Genomic DNA, 17,905 nt, shown 5'->3' with positions numbered 1-17,905 from the left:
GGTCCCTCTCCTCCTGTGTCTCTGGTCCCTCTCCTCTATGTGTCTCTGGTCCCTTTCCTCCTGTGTCTCTGGTCCCTCTCCTCTATGTGTCTCTGGTCCCTCTCCTCCTGTGTCTCTGGTCCCTCTCCTCTATGTGTCTCTGGTCCCTCTCCTCCTGTGTCTCTGGTCCCTCTCCTCTATGTGTCTCTGGTCCCTCTCCTCCTATGTGTCTCTGGTCCCTCTCCTCCATGTGTCTCTGGTCCCTTTCCTCCTGTGTCTCTGGTCCCTCTCCTCCTATGTGTCTCTGGTCCCTTCTCCTCCTGTGTCTCTGGTCCCTCTCCTCCTGTGTCTCTGGTCCCTCTCCTCCTGTGTCTCTGGTCCCTCTCCTCTATGTGTCTCTGGTCCCTCTCCTCCTGTGTCTCTGGTCCCTCTCCTCCTAGTGTCTCTGGTCCTCTCCTCTATGTGTCTCTGGTCCCTCTCCTCTAGTGTCTCTGGTCCCTCTCCTCTATGTGTCTCTGGTCCCTCTCCTCCTGTGTCTCTGGTCCCTCTCCTCCTGTGTCTCTGGTCCCTCTCCTCCTGTGTCTCTGGTCCCTCTCCTCCTGTGTCTCTGGTCCCTTTCCTCTATGTGTCTCTGGTCCCTCTCCTCCTTGTGTCTCTGGTCCCTCTCCTCTATGTGTCTCTGGTCCCTCTCCTCTATGTGTCTCTGGTCCCTCTCCTCCTATGTGTCTCTGGTCCCTCTCCTCTATGTGTCTCTGGTCCCTCTCCTCTATGTGTCTCTGGTCCCTCTCCTCTGTGTCTCTGGTCCCTCTCCTCTATGTGTCTCTGGTCCCTCTCCTCCTGTGTCTCTGGTCCCTCTCCTCCTATGTGTCTCTGGTCCCTCTCCTCTCTGTGTCTCTGGTCCCTCTCCTCTATGTGTCTCTGGTCCCTTCTCCTCTATGTGTCTCTGGTCCCTCTCCTCTATGTGTCTCTGGTCCCTCTCCTCTATGTGTCTCTGGTCCCTCTCCTCTATGTGTCTCTGGTCCCTCTCCTCCTGTGTCTCTGGTCCCTCTCCTCTATGTGTCTCTGGTCCCTCTCCTCCTGTGTCTCTGGTCCCTCTCCTCCATGTGTCTCTGGTCCCTTTCCTCCTGTGTCTCTGGTCCCTCTCCTCTATGTGTCTCTGGTCCCTTTCCTCCTGTGTCTCTGGTCCCTCTCCTCTATGTGTCTCTGGTCCCTCTCCTCTATGTGTCTCTGGTCCCTCTCCTCTATGTGTCTCTGGTCCCTCTCCTCTATGTGTCTCTGGTCCCTCTCCTCTATGTGTCTCTGGTCCCTCTCCTCCTGTGTCTCTGGTCCCTCTCCTCTATGTGTCTCTGGTCCCTCTCCTCTATGTGTCTCTGGTCCCTCTCCTCTATGTGTCTCTGGTCCCTCTCCTCTATGTGTCTCTGGTCCCTCTCCTCTATGTGTCTCTGGTCCCTCTCCTCCTATGTGTCTCTGGTCCCTCTCCTCCTGTGTCTCTGGTCCCTCTCCTCCTGTGTCTCTGGTCCCTCTCCTCCTGTGTCTCTGGTCCCTCTCCTCCTGTGTCTCTGGTCCCTTTCCTCCTGTGTCTCTGGTCCCTCTCCTCTATGTGTCTCTGGTCCCTCTCCTCCTGTGTCTCTGGTCCCTCTCCTCCTGTGTCTCTGGTCCCTCTCCTCTATGTGTCTCTGGTCCCTCTCCTCTATGTGTCTCTGGTCCCTTTCCTCCTGTGTCTCTGGTCCCTCTCCTCCTGTGTCTCTGGTCCCTCTCCTCTATGTGTCTCTGGTCCCTCTCCTCTATGTGTCTCTGGTCCCTCTCCTCTATGTGTCTCTGGTCCCTCTCCTCTATGTGTCTCTGGTCCCTTTCCTCCATGTGTCTCTGGTCCCTTTCCTCCTGTGTCTCTGGTCCCTCTCCTCCTGTGTCTCTGGTCCCTTTCCTCCTGTGTCTCTGGTCCCTCTCCTCTATGTGTCTCTGGTCCCTTTCCTCCTGTGTCTCTGGTCCCTCTCCTCTATGTGTCTCTGGTCCCTCTCCTCCTGTGTCTCTGGTCCCTCTCCTCCTGTGTCTCTGGTCCCTTTCCTCCTGTGTCTCTGGTCCCTCTCCTCCTGTGTCTCTGGTCCTTCTCCTCCTGTGTCTCTGGTCCTTCTCCTCCTGTGTCTCTGGTCCCTTTCCTCCAGTGTCTCTGGTCCCTCTCCTCCTGTGTCTCTGGTCCCTTTCCTCCTGTGTCTCTGGTCCCTCTCCTCTATGTGTCTCTGGTCCCTTTCCTCCTGTGTCTCTGGTCCCTCTCCTCCTGTGTCTCTGGTCCCTCTCCTCCTGTGTCTCTGGTCCTTCTCCTCCTGTGTCTCTGGTCCCTCTCCTCCTGTGTCTCTGGTCCCTTTCCTCCTGTGTCTCTGGTCCCTCTCCTCTATGTGTCTCTGGTCCCTCTCCTCCTGTGTCTCTGGTCCCTCTCCTCCTGTGTCTCTGGTCCCTCTCCTCTATGTGTCTCTGGTCCCTCTCCTCCTGTGTCTCTGGTCCCTCTCCTCCTGTGTCTCTGGTCCCTCTCCTCTATGTGTCTCTGGTCCCTCTCCTCCTGTGTCTCTGGTCCCTCTCCTCCTGTGTCTCTGGTCCCTCTCCTCCTGTGTCTCTGGTCCCTCTCCTCCTGTGTCTCTGGTCCCTCTCCTCTATGTGTCTCTGGTCCCTCTCCTCTATGTGTCTCTGGTCCCTCTCCTCTATGTGTCTCTGGTCCCTCTCCTCCATGTGTCTCTGGTCCCTCTCCTCCTGTGTCTCTGGTCCCTCTCCTCCTGTGTCTCTGGTCCCTCTCCTCCTGTGTCTCTGGTCCTTCTCCTCCTGTGTCTCTGGTCCCTCTCCTCCTGTGTCTCTGGTCCCTTTCCTCCTGTGTCTCTGGTCCCTCTCCTCCTATGTGTCTCTGGTCCCTCTCCTCCTGTGTCTCTGGTCCCTCTCCTCCTGTGTCTCTGGTCCCTCTCCTCTATGTGTCTCTGGTCCCTCTCCTCCTGTGTCTCTGGTCCCTCTCCTCCTGTGTCTCTGGTCCCTCTCCTCTATGTGTCTCTGGTCCCTCTCCTCCTGTGTCTCTGGTCCCTCTCCTCCTGTGTCTCTGGTCCCTCTCCTCCTGTGTCTCTGGTCCCTCTCCTCCTGTGTCTCTGGTCCCTCTCCTCTATGTGTCTCTGGTCCCTCTCCTCTATGTGTCTCTGGTCCCTCTCCTCTATGTGTCTCTGGTCCCTTTCCTCCATGTGTCTCTGGTCCCTTTCCTCCTGTGTCTCTGGTCCCTCTCCTCCTGTGTCTCTGGTCCCTTTCCTCCTGTGTCTCTGGTCCCTCTCCTCTATGTGTCTCTGGTCCCTTTCCTCCTGTGTCTCTGGTCCCTCTCCTCTATGTGTCTCTGGTCCCTCTCCTCCTGTGTCTCTGGTCCCTCTCCTCCTGTGTCTCTGGTCCCTTTCCTCCTGTGTCTCTGGTCCCTCTCCTCCTGTGTCTCTGGTCCTTCTCCTCCTGTGTCTCTGGTCCTTCTCCTCCTGTGTCTCTGGTCCTTCTCCTCCTGTGTCTCTGGTCCTTCTCCTCCTGTGTCTCTGGTCCCTTTCCTCCAGTGTCTCTGGTCCCTCTCCTCCTGTGTCTCTGGTCCCTTTCCTCCTGTGTCTCTGGTCCCTCTCCTCCTGTGTCTCTGGTCCTTCTCCTCTATGTGTCTCTGGTCCCTCTCCTCCTGTGTCTCTGGTCCCTCTCCTCCTGTGTCTCTGGTCCTTCTCCTCCTGTGTCTCTGGTCCCTCTCCTCCTGTGTCTCTGGTCCCTTTCCTCCTGCGTCTCTGGTCCCTCTCCTCTATGTGTCTCTGGTCCCTCTCCTCCTGTGTCTCTGGTCCCTCTCCTCCTGTGTCTCTGGTCCCTCTCCTCTATGTGTCTCTGGTCCCTCTCCTCCTGTGTCTCTGGTCCCTCTCCTCCTGTGTCTCTGGTCCCTTTCCTCCTGTGTCTCTGGTCCCTCTCCTCCTGTGTCTCTGGTCCTTCTCCTCCTGTGTCTCTGGTCCTTCTCCTCCTGTGTCTCTGGTCCTTCTCCTCCTGTGTCTCTGGTCCTTCTCCTCCTGTGTCTCTGGTCCCTTTCCTCCAGTGTCTCTGGTCCCTCTCCTCCTGTGTCTCTGGTCCCTTTCCTCCTGTGTCTCTGGTCCCTCTCCTCCTGTGTCTCTGGTCCTTCTCCTCTATGTGTCTCTGGTCCCTCTCCTCCTGTGTCTCTGGTCCCTCTCCTCCTGTGTCTCTGGTCCTTCTCCTCCTGTGTCTCTGGTCCCTCTCCTCCTGTGTCTCTGGTCCCTTTCCTCCTGCGTCTCTGGTCCCTCTCCTCTATGTGTCTCTGGTCCCTCTCCTCCTGTGTCTCTGGTCCCTTTCCTCCTGTGTCTCTGGTCCCTCTCCTCCTGTGTCTCTGGTCCCTCTCCTCTATGTGTCTCTGGTCCCTCTCCTCTATGTGTCTCTGGTCCCTTTCCTCCTGTGTCTCTGGTCCCTCTCCTCCTGTGTCTCTGGTCCCTTTCCTCCTGTGTCTCTGGTCCCTCTCCTCCTGTGTCTCTGGTCCCTTTCCTCCTGCGTCTCTGGTCCCTCTCCTCTATGTGTCTCTGGTCCCTCTCCTCCTGTGTCTCTGGTCCCTCTCCTCCTGTGTCTCTGGTCCCTCTCCTCTATGTGTCTCTGGTCCCTCTCCTCCTGTGTCTCTGGTCCCTTTCCTCCTGTGTCTCTGGTCCCTCTCCTCCTGTGTCTCTGGTCCCTCTCCTCTATGTGTCTCTGGTCCCTCTCCTCTATGTGTCTCTGGTCCCTCTCCTCTATGTGTCTCTGGTCCCTTTCCTCCTGTGTCTCTGGTCCCTCTCCTCCTGTGTCTCTGGTCCCTCTCCTCTATGTGTCTCTGGTCCCTCTCCTCTATGTGTCTCTGGTCCCTCTCCTCCTGTGTCTCTGGTCCCTCTCCTCCTTGTCTCTGGTCCCTTTCCTCCTGTGTCTCTGGTCCCTCTCCTCCTGTGTCTCTGGTCCCTCTCCTCTATGTGTCTCTGGTCCCTCTCCTCTATGTGTCTCTGGTCCCTCTCCTCTATGTGTCTCTGGTCCCTTTCCTCCTGTGTCTCTGGTCCCTCTCCTCTATGTGTCTCTGGTCCCTCTCCTGTCTGTCCCTCTTCGTGTCTCTGGTCCCTCTCCTCTATGTGTCTCTGGTCCCTTTCCTCCTGTGTCTCTGGTCCCTCTCCTCCTATGTGTCTCTGGTCCCTTTCCTCCTGTGTCTCTGGTCCCTCTCCTCTATGTGTCTCTGGTCCTTTCCTCCTGTGTCTCTGGTCCCTCTCCTCTATGTGTCTCTGGTCCCTCTCCTCCTGTGTCTCTGGTCCTTCTCCTCCTGTGTCTCTGGTCCCTCTCCTCCTGTGTCTCTGGTCCCTCTCCTCCTGTGTCTCTGGTCCCTTTCCTCCTGTGTCTCTGGTCCCTCTCCTCCTGTGTCTCTGGTCCCTCTCCTCCTGTGTCTCTGGTCCCTCTCCTCTTGTGTCTCTGGTCCCTCTCCTCTATGTGTCTCTGGTCCCTTTCCTCCTGTGTCTCTGGTCCCTCTCCTCCTGTGTCCCTGGTCCCTTCTCCTCCTGTGTCTCTGGTCCCTCTCCTCTATGTGTCTCTGGTCCCTCTCCTCCTGCGGCTCTGGTCCTTTTCCTCTGTGCGTCTCTGGTCCCTCTCCTCCTGTGTCTCTGGTCCCTCTCCTCCTGTGTCTCTGGTCCCTCTCCTCCTGTGTCTCTGGTCCTTCTCCTCCTGTGTCTCTGGTCCCTCTCCTCCTGTGTCTCTGGTCCCTCTCCTCCTGTGTCTCTGGTCCCTCTCCTCCTGTGTCTCTGGTCCCTCTCCTCCTGTGTCTCTGGTCCTTCTCCTCTATGTGTCTCTGGTCCCTCTCCTCCTGTGTCTCTGGTCCCTCTCCTCCTGTGTCTCTGGTCCCTTTCCTCCTGCGTCTCTGGTCCCTCTCCTCTATGTGTCTCTGGTCCCTCTCCTCCATGTGTCTCTGGTCCCTCTCCTCTATGTGTCTCTGGTCCCTCTCCTCCTGTGTCTCTGGTCCCTTTCCTCCTGTGTCTCTGGTCCCTCTCCTCCTGTATCTCTAGTCCCTCTCCTCTATGTGTCTCTGGTCCCTCTCCTCCTGTGTCTCTGGTCCCTTTCCTCCTGTGTCTCTGGTCCCTCTCCTCCTGTATCTCTAGTCCCTCTCCTCTATGTGTCTCTGGTCCCTCTCCTCTATGTGTCTCTGGTCCCTCTCCTCCATGTGTCTCTGGTCCCTCTCCTCTATGTGTCTCTGGTCCCTTTCCTCCTGTGTCTCTGGACCCTTTCCTCCTGTGTCTCTGGTCCCTCTCCTCCTGTATCTCTAGTCCCTCTCCTCTATGTGTCTCTGGTCCCTCTCCTCTATGTGTCTCTGGTCCCTCTCCTCCTGTGTCTCTGGTCCCTCTCCTCTATGTGTCTCTGGTCCCTCTCCTCTATGTGTCTCTGGTCCCTCTCCTCCTGTGTCTCTGGTCCCTCTCCTCCTGTGTCTCTGGTCCCTCTCCTCCATGTGTCTCTGGTCCCTCTCCTCCTGTGTCTCTGGTCCCTTTCCTCCTGCGTCTCTGGTCCCTCTCCTCTATGTGTCTCTGGTCCCTTTCCTCCATGTGTCTCTGGTCCCTCTCCTCCTGTGTCTCTGGTCCTTCTCCTCCTGTGTCTCTGGTCCCTCTCCTCCTGTGTCTCTGGTCCCTTTCCTCCTGCGTCTCTGGTCCCTCTCCTCTATGTGTCTCTGGTCCCTCTCCTCCTGTGTCTCTGGTCCCTTTCCTCCTGTGTCTCTGGTCCCTCTCCTCTATGTGTCTCTGGTCCCTCTCCTCTATGTGTCTCTGGTCCCTCTCCTCTATGTGTCTCTGGTCCCTTTCCTCCTGTGTCTCTGGTCCCTCTCCTCCTGTGTCTCTGGTCCTTTTCCTCCTGCGTCTCTGGTCCCTCTCCTCTATGTGTCTCTGGTCCCTCTCCTCCTGTGTCTCTGGTCCCTCTCCTCCTGTGTCTCTGGTCCCTCTCCTCTATGTGTCTCTGGTCCCTCTCCTCCTGTGTCTCTGGTCCCTTTCCTCCTGTGTCTCTGGTCCCTCTCCTCCTGTGTCTCTGGTCCCTCTCCTCTATGTGTCTCTGGTCCCTCTCCTCTATGTGTCTCTGGTCCCTCTCCTCTATGTGTCTCTGGTCCCTTTCCTCCTGTGTCTCTGGTCCCTCTCCTCCTGTGTCTCTGGTCCCTCTCCTCTATGTGTCTCTGGTCCCTTTCCTCCTGTGTCTCTGGTCCCTCTCCTCCTGTGTCTCTGGTCCCTCTCCTCCTGTGTCTCTGGTCCCTTTCCTCCTGTGTCTCTGGTCCCTCTCCTCTATGTGTCTCTGGTCCCTCTCCTCTATGTGTCTCTGGTCCCTCTCCTCTATGTGTCTCTGGTCCCTTTCCTCCTGTGTCTCTGGTCCCTCTCCTCTATGTGTCTCTGGTCCCTCTCCTCTATGTGTCTCTGGTCCCTCTCCTCTATGTGTCTCTGGTCCCTTTCCTCCTGTGTCTCTGGTCCCTCTCCTCCTGTGTCTCTGGTCCCTTTCCTCCTGTGTCTCTGGTCCCTCTCCTCTATGTGTCTCTGGTCCCTTTCCTCCTGTGTCTCTGGTCCCTCTCCTCTATGTGTCTCTGGTCCCTCTCCTCCTGTGTCTCTGGTCCTTCTCCTCCTGTGTCTCTGGTCCCTCTCCTCCTGTGTCTCTGGTCCTTCTCCTCCTGTGTCTCTGGTCCCTTTCCTCCAGTGTCTCTGGTCCCTCTCCTCCTGTGTCTCTGGTCCCTTTCCTCCTGTGTCTCTGGTCCCTCTCCTCTATGTGTCTCTGGTCCCTTTCCTCCTGTGTCTCTGGTCCCTCTCCTCCTGTGTCTCTGGTCCTTCTCCTCCTGTGTCTCTGGTCCCTCTCCTCTATGTGTCTCTGGTCCCTTTCCTCCTGTGTCTCTGGTCCCTCTCCTCTATGTGTCTCTGGTCCCTTTCCTCCTGTGTCTCTGGTCCCTCTCCTCTATGTGTCTCTGGTCCCTCTCCTCCTGTGTCTCTGGTCCTTCTCCTCCTGTGTCTCTGGTCCCTCTCCTCCTGTGTCTCTGGTCCCTCTCCTCTATGTGTCTCTGGTCCCTCTCCTCCTGTGTCTCTGGTCCCTTTCCTCCTGTGTCTCTGGTCCCTCTCCTCCTGTGTCTCTGGTCCCTCTCCTCCTGTGTCTCTGGTCCCTCTCCTCTATGTGTCTCTGGTCCCTCTCCTCCTGCGGCTCTGGTCCTTTTCCTCTATGCGTCTCTGGTCCCTCTCCTCCTGTGTCTCTGGTCCCTCTCCTCCTGTGTCTCTGGTCCCTCTCCTCCTGTGTCTCTGGTCCTTCTCCTCCTGTGTCTCTGGTCCCTCTCCTCCTGTGTCTCTGGTCCCTCTCCTCCTGTGTCTCTGGTCCCTCTCCTCCTGTGTCTCTGGTCCCTCTCCTCCTGTGTCTCTGGTCCTTCTCCTCTATGTGTCTCTGGTCCCTCTCCTCCTGTGTCTCTGGTCCCTCTCCTCCTGTGTCTCTGGTCCCTTTCCTCCTGCGTCTCTGGTCCCTCTCCTCTATGTGTCTCTGGTCCCTCTCCTCCATGTGTCTCTGGTCCCTCTCCTCTATGTGTCTCTGGTCCCTCTCCTCCTGTGTCTCTGGTCCCTTTCCTCCTGTGTCTCTGGTCCCTCTCCTCCTGTATCTCTAGTCCCTCTCCTCTATGTGTCTCTGGTCCCTCTCCTCCTGTGTCTCTGGTCCCTTTTCCTCCTGTGTCTCTGGTCCCTCTCCTCCTGTATCTCTAGTCCCTCTCCTCTATGTGTCTCTGGTCCCTCTCCTCTATGTGTCTCTGGTCCCTCTCCTCCATGTGTCTCTGGTCCCTCTCCTCTATGTGTCTCTGGTCCCTCTCCTCCTGTGTCTCTGGTCCCTTTCCTCTTGTGTCTCTGGTCCCTCTCCTCCTGTATCTCTAGTCCCTCTCCTCTATGTGTCTCTGGTCCCTCTCCTCTATGTGTCTCTGGTCCCTCTCCTCCTGTGTCTCTGGTCCCTCTCCTCTATGTGTCTCTGGTCCCTCTCCTCTATGTGTCTCTGGTCCCTCTCCTCCTGTGTCTCTGGTCCCTCTCCTCCTGTGTCTCTGGTCCCTCTCCTCCATGTGTCTCTGGTCCCTCTCCTCCTGTGTCTCTGGTCCCTTTCCTCCTGCGTCTCTGGTCCCTCTCCTCTGTGTCTCTGGTCCCTTTCCTCCATGTGTCTCTGGTCCCTTTCCTCCTGTGTCTCTGGTCCCTCTCCTCCTGTGTCTCTGGTCCCTCTCCTCCTGTGTCTCTGGTCCCTCTCCTCCTGTGTCTCTGGTCCCTCTACTCCAGTGTCTCTGGTCCCTCTCCTCCTGTGTCTCTGGTCCCTTTCCTCCTGTGTCTCTGGTCCCTCTCCTCTATGTGTCTCTGGTCCCTTTCCTCCATGTGTCTCTGGTCCCTTTCCTCCTGTGTCTCTGGTCCCTCTCCTCCTGTGTCTCTGGTCCCTCTCCTCCTGTGTCTCTGGTCCCTCTCCTCCTGTGTCTCTGGTCCCTCTACTCCAGTGTCTCTGGTCCCTCTCCTCCTGTGTCTCTGGTCCCTCTCCTCCTGTGTCTCTGGTCCCTCTCCTCCTGTGTCTCTGGTCCCTCTCCTCTATGTGTCTCTGGTCCCTCTCCTCTATGTGTCTCTGGTCCCTTTCCTCTATGTGTCTCTGGTCCCTCTCCTCTATGTGTCTCTGGTCCCTTTCCTCCTGCATCTCTGGTCCCTCTCCTCCATGTGTCAATAGTGTCTCTGTGAGCCGTGAATCTATCTTATGTGTTTGGTGTTTCTCTGTGTCTCTGTTTCCACAGCTTGGTAACTTGATCTACCTCCCAGTCAATATCCCTCTACCTGACACGGTAAGGACAGTAGAGTTGAGATGAGGATGGGATATGTTCAACTGCATGAATTTTCTGCGCATTTCTCCCATTGACATCAATGGATTGTTTATGTGAAAGTGCATTGTAGACCTCCATATAAGGGATGCTTATAGCCGAATATGACGTGTGATTGCTGCTGTTTATAATTCAGTTAGTAATAAACATTTTCCCCCTTAGGCTCAGCCAGGCACCGCCAGAAGATATGGGGTAAGTTTGTTGACAAAAAGACAAGATTGACTAAGCGTTTGCGCCTGTGCAAAGCGTAGTGGAACAATAACGTTTTTTAAAAGCTTCTTTATTTACTAACTTTGCACGGGAGCCAAGAAACAGTCATTCAAAATACATTATTTAAACTGTCTGCTTCCTAGTTAGTAGCTAGAAAACTTATAGATACAAAAAGAAGAAAAATAGAGTGGAAAAAGTTTGAAATTGAACCTTAAGCCAAACCAAGTCTGGCCACAAAATGAGCTGGAGTCAAAATGGGATTTAGCAGTGGTTTAGGGTATTCCACTTTTAGACTAAATTACTATCTGTGTGCTGTCATTGAAGGACAGCCCTAGGCAGGCCAGGTTTGGGTTTTAGAGATTTAGATTTCACATTTCACAGTAGCTGCCAGTCCATTCTGTACCAGTAGCTGCCAGTCCATTCTGTACCAGTAGCTGACAATCCGTTCTGTACCAGCAGCTGACAGTCCGTTCTGTACCAGTAGCTGACAGTCCGTTCTGTACCAGTAGCTGACAGTCCGTTCTGTACCAGCAGCTGACAGTCCGTTCTGTACCAGTAGCTGACAGTCCGTTCTGTACCAGTAGCTGACAGTCCGTTCTGTACCAGCAGCTGACAGTCCGTTCTGTACCAGTAGCTGACAGTCCGTTCTGTACCAGCAGCTGACAGTCCGTTCTGTACCAGCAGCTGACAGTCCGTTCTGTACCAGTAGCTGCCAGTCCATTCTGTACCAGTAGCTGACAGTCCGTTCTGTACCAGCAGCTGACAGTCCGTTCTGTACCAGTAGCTGACAGTCCGTTCTGTACCAGTAGCTGACAGTCCGTTCTGTAACAGCAGCTGACAGTCCGTTCTGTACCAGCAGCTGACAGTCCGTTCTGTACCAGTAGCTGACAGTCCGTTCTGTACCAGTAGCTGACAGTCCGTTCCGTACCAGTAGCTGACAGTCCGTTCTGTACCAGCAGCTGACAGTCCGTTCCGTACCAGCAGCTGACAGTCCGTTCTGTACCAGTAGCCGACAGTCCGTTCTGTACCAGCAGCCGACAGTCCGTTCTGTACCAGCAGCTGACAGTCCGTTCTGTACCAGCAGCCGACAGTCCATTCTGTACCAGTAGCTGACAGTCTGTTCTGTACCAGCAGCTGACAGTCCGTTCTGTACCAGTAGCTGACAGTCCATTCTGTACCAGTAGCTGACAGTCCGTTCTGTACCAGTAGCTGACAGTCCATTCTGTACTAGTAGCTGACAGTCCGTTCTGTACCAGCAGCTGACAGTCCATTCTGTACCAGTAGCTGACAGGCCGTTCTGTACCAGTAGCTGACAGTCCGTTCTGTACCAGTAGCTGACAGTCCGTTCTGTACCAGCAGCTGACAGTCCGTTCTGTACCAGTAGCAGACAGTCCATTCTGTACCAGCAGCTCCCAGTCCATTCTGTACCAGCAGCTCCCAGTCCATTCTGTACCAGTAGCTAACAGTCTGCTACTGGGAGATGAGAATGATACTGTTGATGACTGAATGTTTTTTTTTACTGCAGCAACCTAGGAATACAAAATACTGTACAGTGTGTGTGTGTGTTTGCGAATGTTTTTTTTTTTTTTTTTTACATTTTAGTAATTTGGCAGAAGTTGCTATTCAGAGCAATTAGGGAGAAGTGCCTTGCTCAAGGGCACATCGACAGATTTTTCACCTAGTCGGCTCGGGGATTTGAACCAGCAACCGTTCGGTTATAATAATAATAATAATAATATGCCATTTAGCAGACGCTTTTATCCAAAGCGACTTACAGTCGTGCGTGCATACATTTTTGTTACTGGCCCAACGCTCTTAAAAGGCGCTGCATGGTCAAACCGACGTCTGCATTGGCCGTGCAGCATTTACGGTGAAATGGCCTCTGCAGAAGTCAGGGCATTCATACTTCCTGTGCTTCACGGAGCAGAGCTGTTGTGAAGGAAGTAGTCAAGGAAGTGAGTTTGTGTTTATGCAGGACCTCCCGCCCTCACCTACCGTCAACCAATCATGTCAATGTGGAGCCCTCCGCATTGTTACAACATTTGAGAGGCGCCCGTCGATGCAGTACTGAGCTCAATTTGGCCTCTGCATGCCTCCGGAGGCGCCGCAATTGCGTCACACCATCCACATTTTCAGATCAAGCATAAATTGGCTTTAACCGCTAGGCTACCTGCCGCCACATGTCAGCTATGACGTTCTGTTGGATACCTTTGACCACCTGGAGTATTATCCGATTGGAAGGACCACTCTGAATGAGCTGGCGGTATAGAATACACTCTAATGTATGTCCCCTGTAGCTCAGTTGGTAGAGCGTGGCGCTTGCAACGCCAGGGTTGCGGGTTCGTTTCCCACGGGGGACCAGTATGAAAAATGTATGCACTCACTAAACTGTAAGTCGCTCTGGATAAGAGCGTCTGCTAAATGACTAAAAATGTCAAATGTAATGGAGGATCCCTAACCCTCGGTCTCTTCCTCAGCTCAACCTGGTGGCCCTGAACCAACCCTACACAGGGAACTTTGGTGGTGACGACATGGCAGACAGGCGGTGCTATGAACAGGCCATGGCCATGGGCCTGCCCGACTACTACCGGGGCTTCGTATCCTCAAACATCCAGACAATTAATAAAGACCTGGTCCCCCAGAGGTTCACACAGAGCTACCCCGTAACCAACCTCAGGGTAAGCCAACCTCTGTTAGCCATGGGTCATCTAAGATCAGTGTTAACAAATAAAGTGTCAGTCAACTTTTCTGTATCCACAGGGGGACATTTTGTTCAGTAACTACAAGTCTATCTTCACTGGGGGTGGAGGCAAATTCCCACCAAACATCCCAATCTACTCCTTCGATGGACGGGACGTAATGGCAGACCCCTTCTGGTCTGTGTGTGTGTGTGTGTGTGTGTGTGTGTGTGTGTGTGTGTGTGTATGTGTATGTGTATGTGTATGTGTATGTGTATGTGTATGTGTCTGTGTCTGTGTCTGTGTGTGTGTGTGTGTGTGTGTGTGTGTGTGTGTCTGTGTCTGTGTGTGTGTGTGTGTGTGTGTGTGTGTATGGGTATGGGTATGTGTCTGTGTCTGTCTGTGTCTGTGTCTGTGTCTGTGTCTGTGTCTGTGTCTGTGTCTGTGTCTGTGTCTGTGTCTGTGTCTGTGTCTGTGTCTGTGTCTGTGTGTGTGTGTGTGTGTGTGTGTGTAGGGGGTCTGAGTGGTGAAGGCTAGGCTGTCCTCATCCTATATCTCTGTCTGAATAGTAAAGACTAGGTAGACATCCTCATCCACCGCTCATCTTCTCCAAAAGTCCCGCCCCCGAACCAAGCAGCTTCACCAAAAGACAAATGGGTTTGGAAGAGGGAGGGAGGGAACACACATGGCTGTTTCCACAAAATTACGTTTTAAGTGCAGGATTAGCACGACCGCAATCCAGACACTGGGGGTTGTACCGTTGTGTGTTTCAGTACGGGCCCAATGCGAGCCAGCTATGTCCAACCTCGTTCTACTGATTCTATTTATATACCGCCGCCATGTTAATTTTATCAGCCCCGACGAACCAGAGACTAGAGGCTGGCAATTGTGGCTCCAAAGTGGCTTTTTATAGATGTTTTTCAAACAGACGTTTTCCTACTTTGTGGCGAGGTCTATTTGAGAATGCGTATGAATGGATATAGCAGGGGCAGAAAATAGGGATAGTGCTGTTGATGTCATCTGTTATGTTGAGGTCGCATCTGTATGGAGAGATTTCAGTGCCAACAGAAACTGTATTTGAATTCAATATTTAAACATTTTGTACTAAGATACTGCATTTTAATTCAATATCTTTGAATGTGTAATGCCCAAATTGAATCGTTGAATTCATCAATTGAACTTGAATTTCATTATTTGAAACTGAATTGAATGAATATTGCATTCAGTTTTAAAATTCCATTTCAATTTAATTGAATATTCAAATTCAATATTTATATATTCAGTTTCAATATGGTAGGCATTGCATTCATTGTCTGTATATCAAGTTTACAAACTATAATTTCAAGTTTACCAAAGTTTGATATATTCAATTTCTCAGATGCATTCAGATTAAGTTTTCAAATTCGGTTTTAAAAATTCAGATCTATCCATACACATTGTAATTTTGGTCCAGTTTTTTAAAGAATATTTGAAAAAATTAGTTATACTATTTTGATATTGATTACTGCACTGTTGGGTAGCGCTTGCACAAATGTATTTTTCATTGTCACACACCGGATAGGTGCAGTGAAATGTGTTGTTTTACAGGGTCATCCATAGTAGAACGGCGCCCCTGGAGCAAATGCTTTTAAGTGCCTTGCTCACATTGTCGGCTCGGATATTCGAACCAACGACCTTTCGGTTACTGGCCCAACACTCTAAAGCAGGGTTCTTCAATCCTGGTCCTGGAGGGCCGAAACACTTCTGTTTTTTATTTCTACCTGGTAGTTAATTGCACTCACCTGGTTTTCCCAGGTCTGAATTAGCCCCTGATTAGAAGGAGAGGATGAAAAACAGAGGTGTTTCGGCCCTCCAGGACCAGGATTGAAGAACCCTGCTCTAAAGCATTGTACTTGTGCATGTGAAAAATAAATAATAATAATAATAATAAATACAACGTGAACTTCCTGGTACTTTTCCAGCCAGGAAAGGTAGAAGAGAACAGATATGAATAAAACGCTCCATCTGTGGGTATCTCTGCTCAGTTTGGGGCTACATTAGTTCGTCCCATTAATGTTTTAATAGATTTTTTCATGGGAGGGGATTTAAAGTACTTGTTGGTGTTTGCGTGAACGTCTGTTATGTAATGCTGTATGACTTTAACGTGTGGGTTTGTGTGTGTGTGTAGATGTGTACATGTGCCTCTGTATATGCTGTATGACTTTCACGTGTGTGTGTGTGTGTGTGTGTAGATGAGTACATGTGCCTCTGTATATGCTGTATGACTTTAACGTGTGTGTGTGTGTGTGTGTGTGTGTGTGTGTGTGTGTGTGTAGATGAGTACATGTGCCTCTGTATATGCTGTATCCACACACTCTCCCATTATATTTGTATCTATTTCTCCCACAGGCCTAAGAAGAGCATCTGGCATGGCTCCAATACGTTCGGCAACTTGTTGGTAGACCGGTCCTGCAATTCGTGGCAGTCTGACAACATGTCCATCATGGGCCAGTCGTCCAATCTGGCTTCAGGCTTCCTCCTGGGACAGCAAGCACAAAGCTGTAACAACCAGTTCATTGTCCTTTGCATCGAGACCATAGAGCGCGTTTAATAGACCTTTAACAGGCTCCGTCCTCCTCCCATCCATCTGCTCTCATCTTATCACTCTGGAAAGGTGTAAATGTATGTAAATTGCTTTATGAACATGTCGTCATTGTCATCAACATATTCCTCCTCTCCCATCCTCTCGTTGGTTGGTAGATTGACTGAGATGAGAGAGCGGATACCGTCTGTCGATACCAGTTCCAAATCATGGCTTTGCAGAGTTTTTCAAGCCAACTTTCAAGATTATTTCTCGCTACAGATGTTTCTCCTAGTCAAGATGTCATCTTTTGTCTTCCAGTGATTGGCCATGTTTATCAGTTGTCCTATTAGGTAATTCTTTAAGAGATGTTTGTTCCATTAGACCAGGGCCAATAGCACATTTCACACGCATAACACCCATATTCTAAAAAGGGAACAATCAGTAAAGAAATGTTGATGCACTGTATTAGATTTATTTATACATCCAGTGATTTCTCGTTTGAGCAACAATTTCTCTCAGTATTTAATTTCAATGTAATGTTTTATTTATGCCGTAACCGCACATAACGTGAATGAATAAAATGATTAAGGTTAAGTATGTAATTTATAGTTTTTTTTTTTATATGTTTTTTTGTACAGCATTCCTTTTAATGGCGCTAGAATTTTGATTTGTTATGTACCTAGTTAGATGTGACTTCATTCAACATAAATTCCACCAATCACATAGAATTTCACCACAAAAAAAAATAACTTATGAAATTCATAAGAGATTTGATCAGCATAAGTGATTATATTTTATACAATCATTGGTGCTTATTGATTAAAAATGTTTTCCTTTTCTTAATAATCTGAGTCGGATATAATCTGTTTTGAAAACCTGGTCCAGTTACGTCGAGGTTAAAGGACAAGACAGACCAATACGGAAGTCAGCCTTGTGCTGTAGATCAAAATCAAATCAAAGTTTCTTGGTTGCGTACACAGTTTAGCAAATGTTATAGCGGGTTCAGCGAAATGCTTATGTTACTAGCTCCTAACAATGCAGTAAAATGTCAAACAAGTACACTTTATTCATGTTTTTTTTTATTAAAAAAAACTGTAATTCAAGAAATGTCGGAACGAAGCCAATTAACAACCCAAATGGCACTGTAACAGTTATCCAATTCCAATCTATACCTACACTACATGGCCAACAGTATGTGGACACCTGCTCGTCGGAACATCTCATTCCAAAATCATGAGCATTAATAGGAGTTGGTCCCCCCTTTGCTGCTATAACAGCCTCCACTCTTCTGGGAAGGCTTTCCAGTAGATGTTGGAACATTGCTGCGGTGACTTGCTTCCATTCAGCCACAAGAGCATTAGTGAGGTCAGGCACTGATGTTGGGCGATTAGGCCTGGCTTGCAACCGGCGTTCCAATTCATCCCAAAGGTGTTTGATGGGGTTGAGGTCAGGGCTCTGTGTAGGCCAGTCAAGTTCTTCCACACCGATCTCGACAAACCATTTCTGTATGGAACTCGCTTTGTGCATGGGGGCATTGTCATGCTGAAACAGGAAAGGGCCTTCCCCAAACTGTTGCCACAAAGTTGGAAGCACAGAATCGTCTAGAATTTCATTGTATGCTGTAGCGTTACGATTTCCCTTCGCTGGAACTAAGGGGCCTAGCCGGAACCATGAAAAACAGCCCTAGACCATAATCCCTCCTCCACCAAACTTTACAGTTGGCACTATGCATTGGGGCAGGTAGCATTCTCCTGGCATCTGCCAAACCCAGATTCGTCCGTCGGACTGCCAGATGGTGAAGCGTGATTCATCACTCCAGAGTCCAATGGCGGGGAGCTTTACACCACTCCAGCCGACGCTTGGCATTGCGCATGGTGATCTTAGGCTTGTGTGCGGCTGCTCAGCCATGGAAACCGATTTCATAAAGCTCCTGATGAACAGTTGTGCTGATGTTGCTTCCAGAGGCAGCTTGGAACTCGGTAGTGAGTGTTGCAACCGAGGACAGACCATTTATACGCGCTTCAGCACTCGGCGGTCCCGTTCTGTGAGCACCTCGCGGCTGAGCCGTTGTTGCTCTTAGACATTTCCACTTCACAATAACAGCACTTACAGTTCACCAGGGCTACTCTAGCAGGGCAGACATTTTACCAACTGACTTGTTGGAAAGGTGGCATCCTATGACGGTGCCACGTTGAAAGTCACTGAGCTCTTCAGTATGGGCCAATCTACTGCCAATGCTTGTCTATGGAGATTGCATGGCTGTTTGCTTAATTTTGCTTAACAAGTCGCATAATGACTTGCATGGACTCATTCCGTGTTCAATAATAGTGATTAAAATGTTTTTTTTAACTACCCCATCTCTTTACCCCACACATACAATTATCTGTAAGGTCCCTCAATCGAGTAGAGAATTTCAAGCACAGATTCAACCACAAAGACCAGGGAGGTATTTCAATGCCTTGCAAAGAAGGACATCTATTGGTAGATGTGTAAAAAATTAAGAAATTCTGACACTGAATATCCCTTTGAGCATGGTGAAGTTATTAATTAGGCTTTGGATGGTGTATCAATACACCCAGTCACTACAAAGATACAGGCGTCCTTGCTAAC

The 17,905-nt window shown here is 51.2% G+C and overlaps 1 protein-coding gene across 3 annotated transcripts in view; it reads left to right on the top strand.

Moving 5' to 3' along the window:
- The window catches only part of LOC121549721 (collagen alpha-1(XV) chain), a 109,820-nt gene extending 93,522 nt beyond the window's left edge, over nucleotides 1-16,298 (top strand). For 2 of the 3 annotated variants that reach the window (XM_041861565.2, XM_041861564.2), the window contains 5 exons: nucleotides 9,761-9,808; nucleotides 10,007-10,036; nucleotides 12,532-12,732; nucleotides 12,815-12,930; nucleotides 15,121-16,298. In XM_041861565.2, the coding sequence (XP_041717499.2) occupies nucleotides 9,761-9,808; nucleotides 10,007-10,036; nucleotides 12,532-12,732; nucleotides 12,815-12,930; nucleotides 15,121-15,322 (597 nt within the window). In that variant the 3' untranslated portion in view covers nucleotides 15,323-16,298. The remainder of the gene's footprint in view (nucleotides 1-9,760; nucleotides 9,809-10,006; nucleotides 10,037-12,531; nucleotides 12,733-12,814; nucleotides 12,931-15,120) is intronic. The other variant, XM_041861566.2, reaches the window with a different exon arrangement.
- The last annotated feature ends 1,607 nt before the right edge of the window (nucleotides 16,299-17,905 follow it).

This window comes from Coregonus clupeaformis, chromosome 34 (genome assembly GCF_020615455.1).
Source record: "Coregonus clupeaformis isolate EN_2021a chromosome 34, ASM2061545v1, whole genome shotgun sequence".
NCBI lineage: Eukaryota > Metazoa > Chordata > Actinopteri > Salmoniformes > Salmonidae > Coregonus > Coregonus clupeaformis.
The sequence above is the reverse complement of the archived record's forward strand: the minus strand, read 5'-3'. Positions and strand labels throughout refer to the sequence as shown.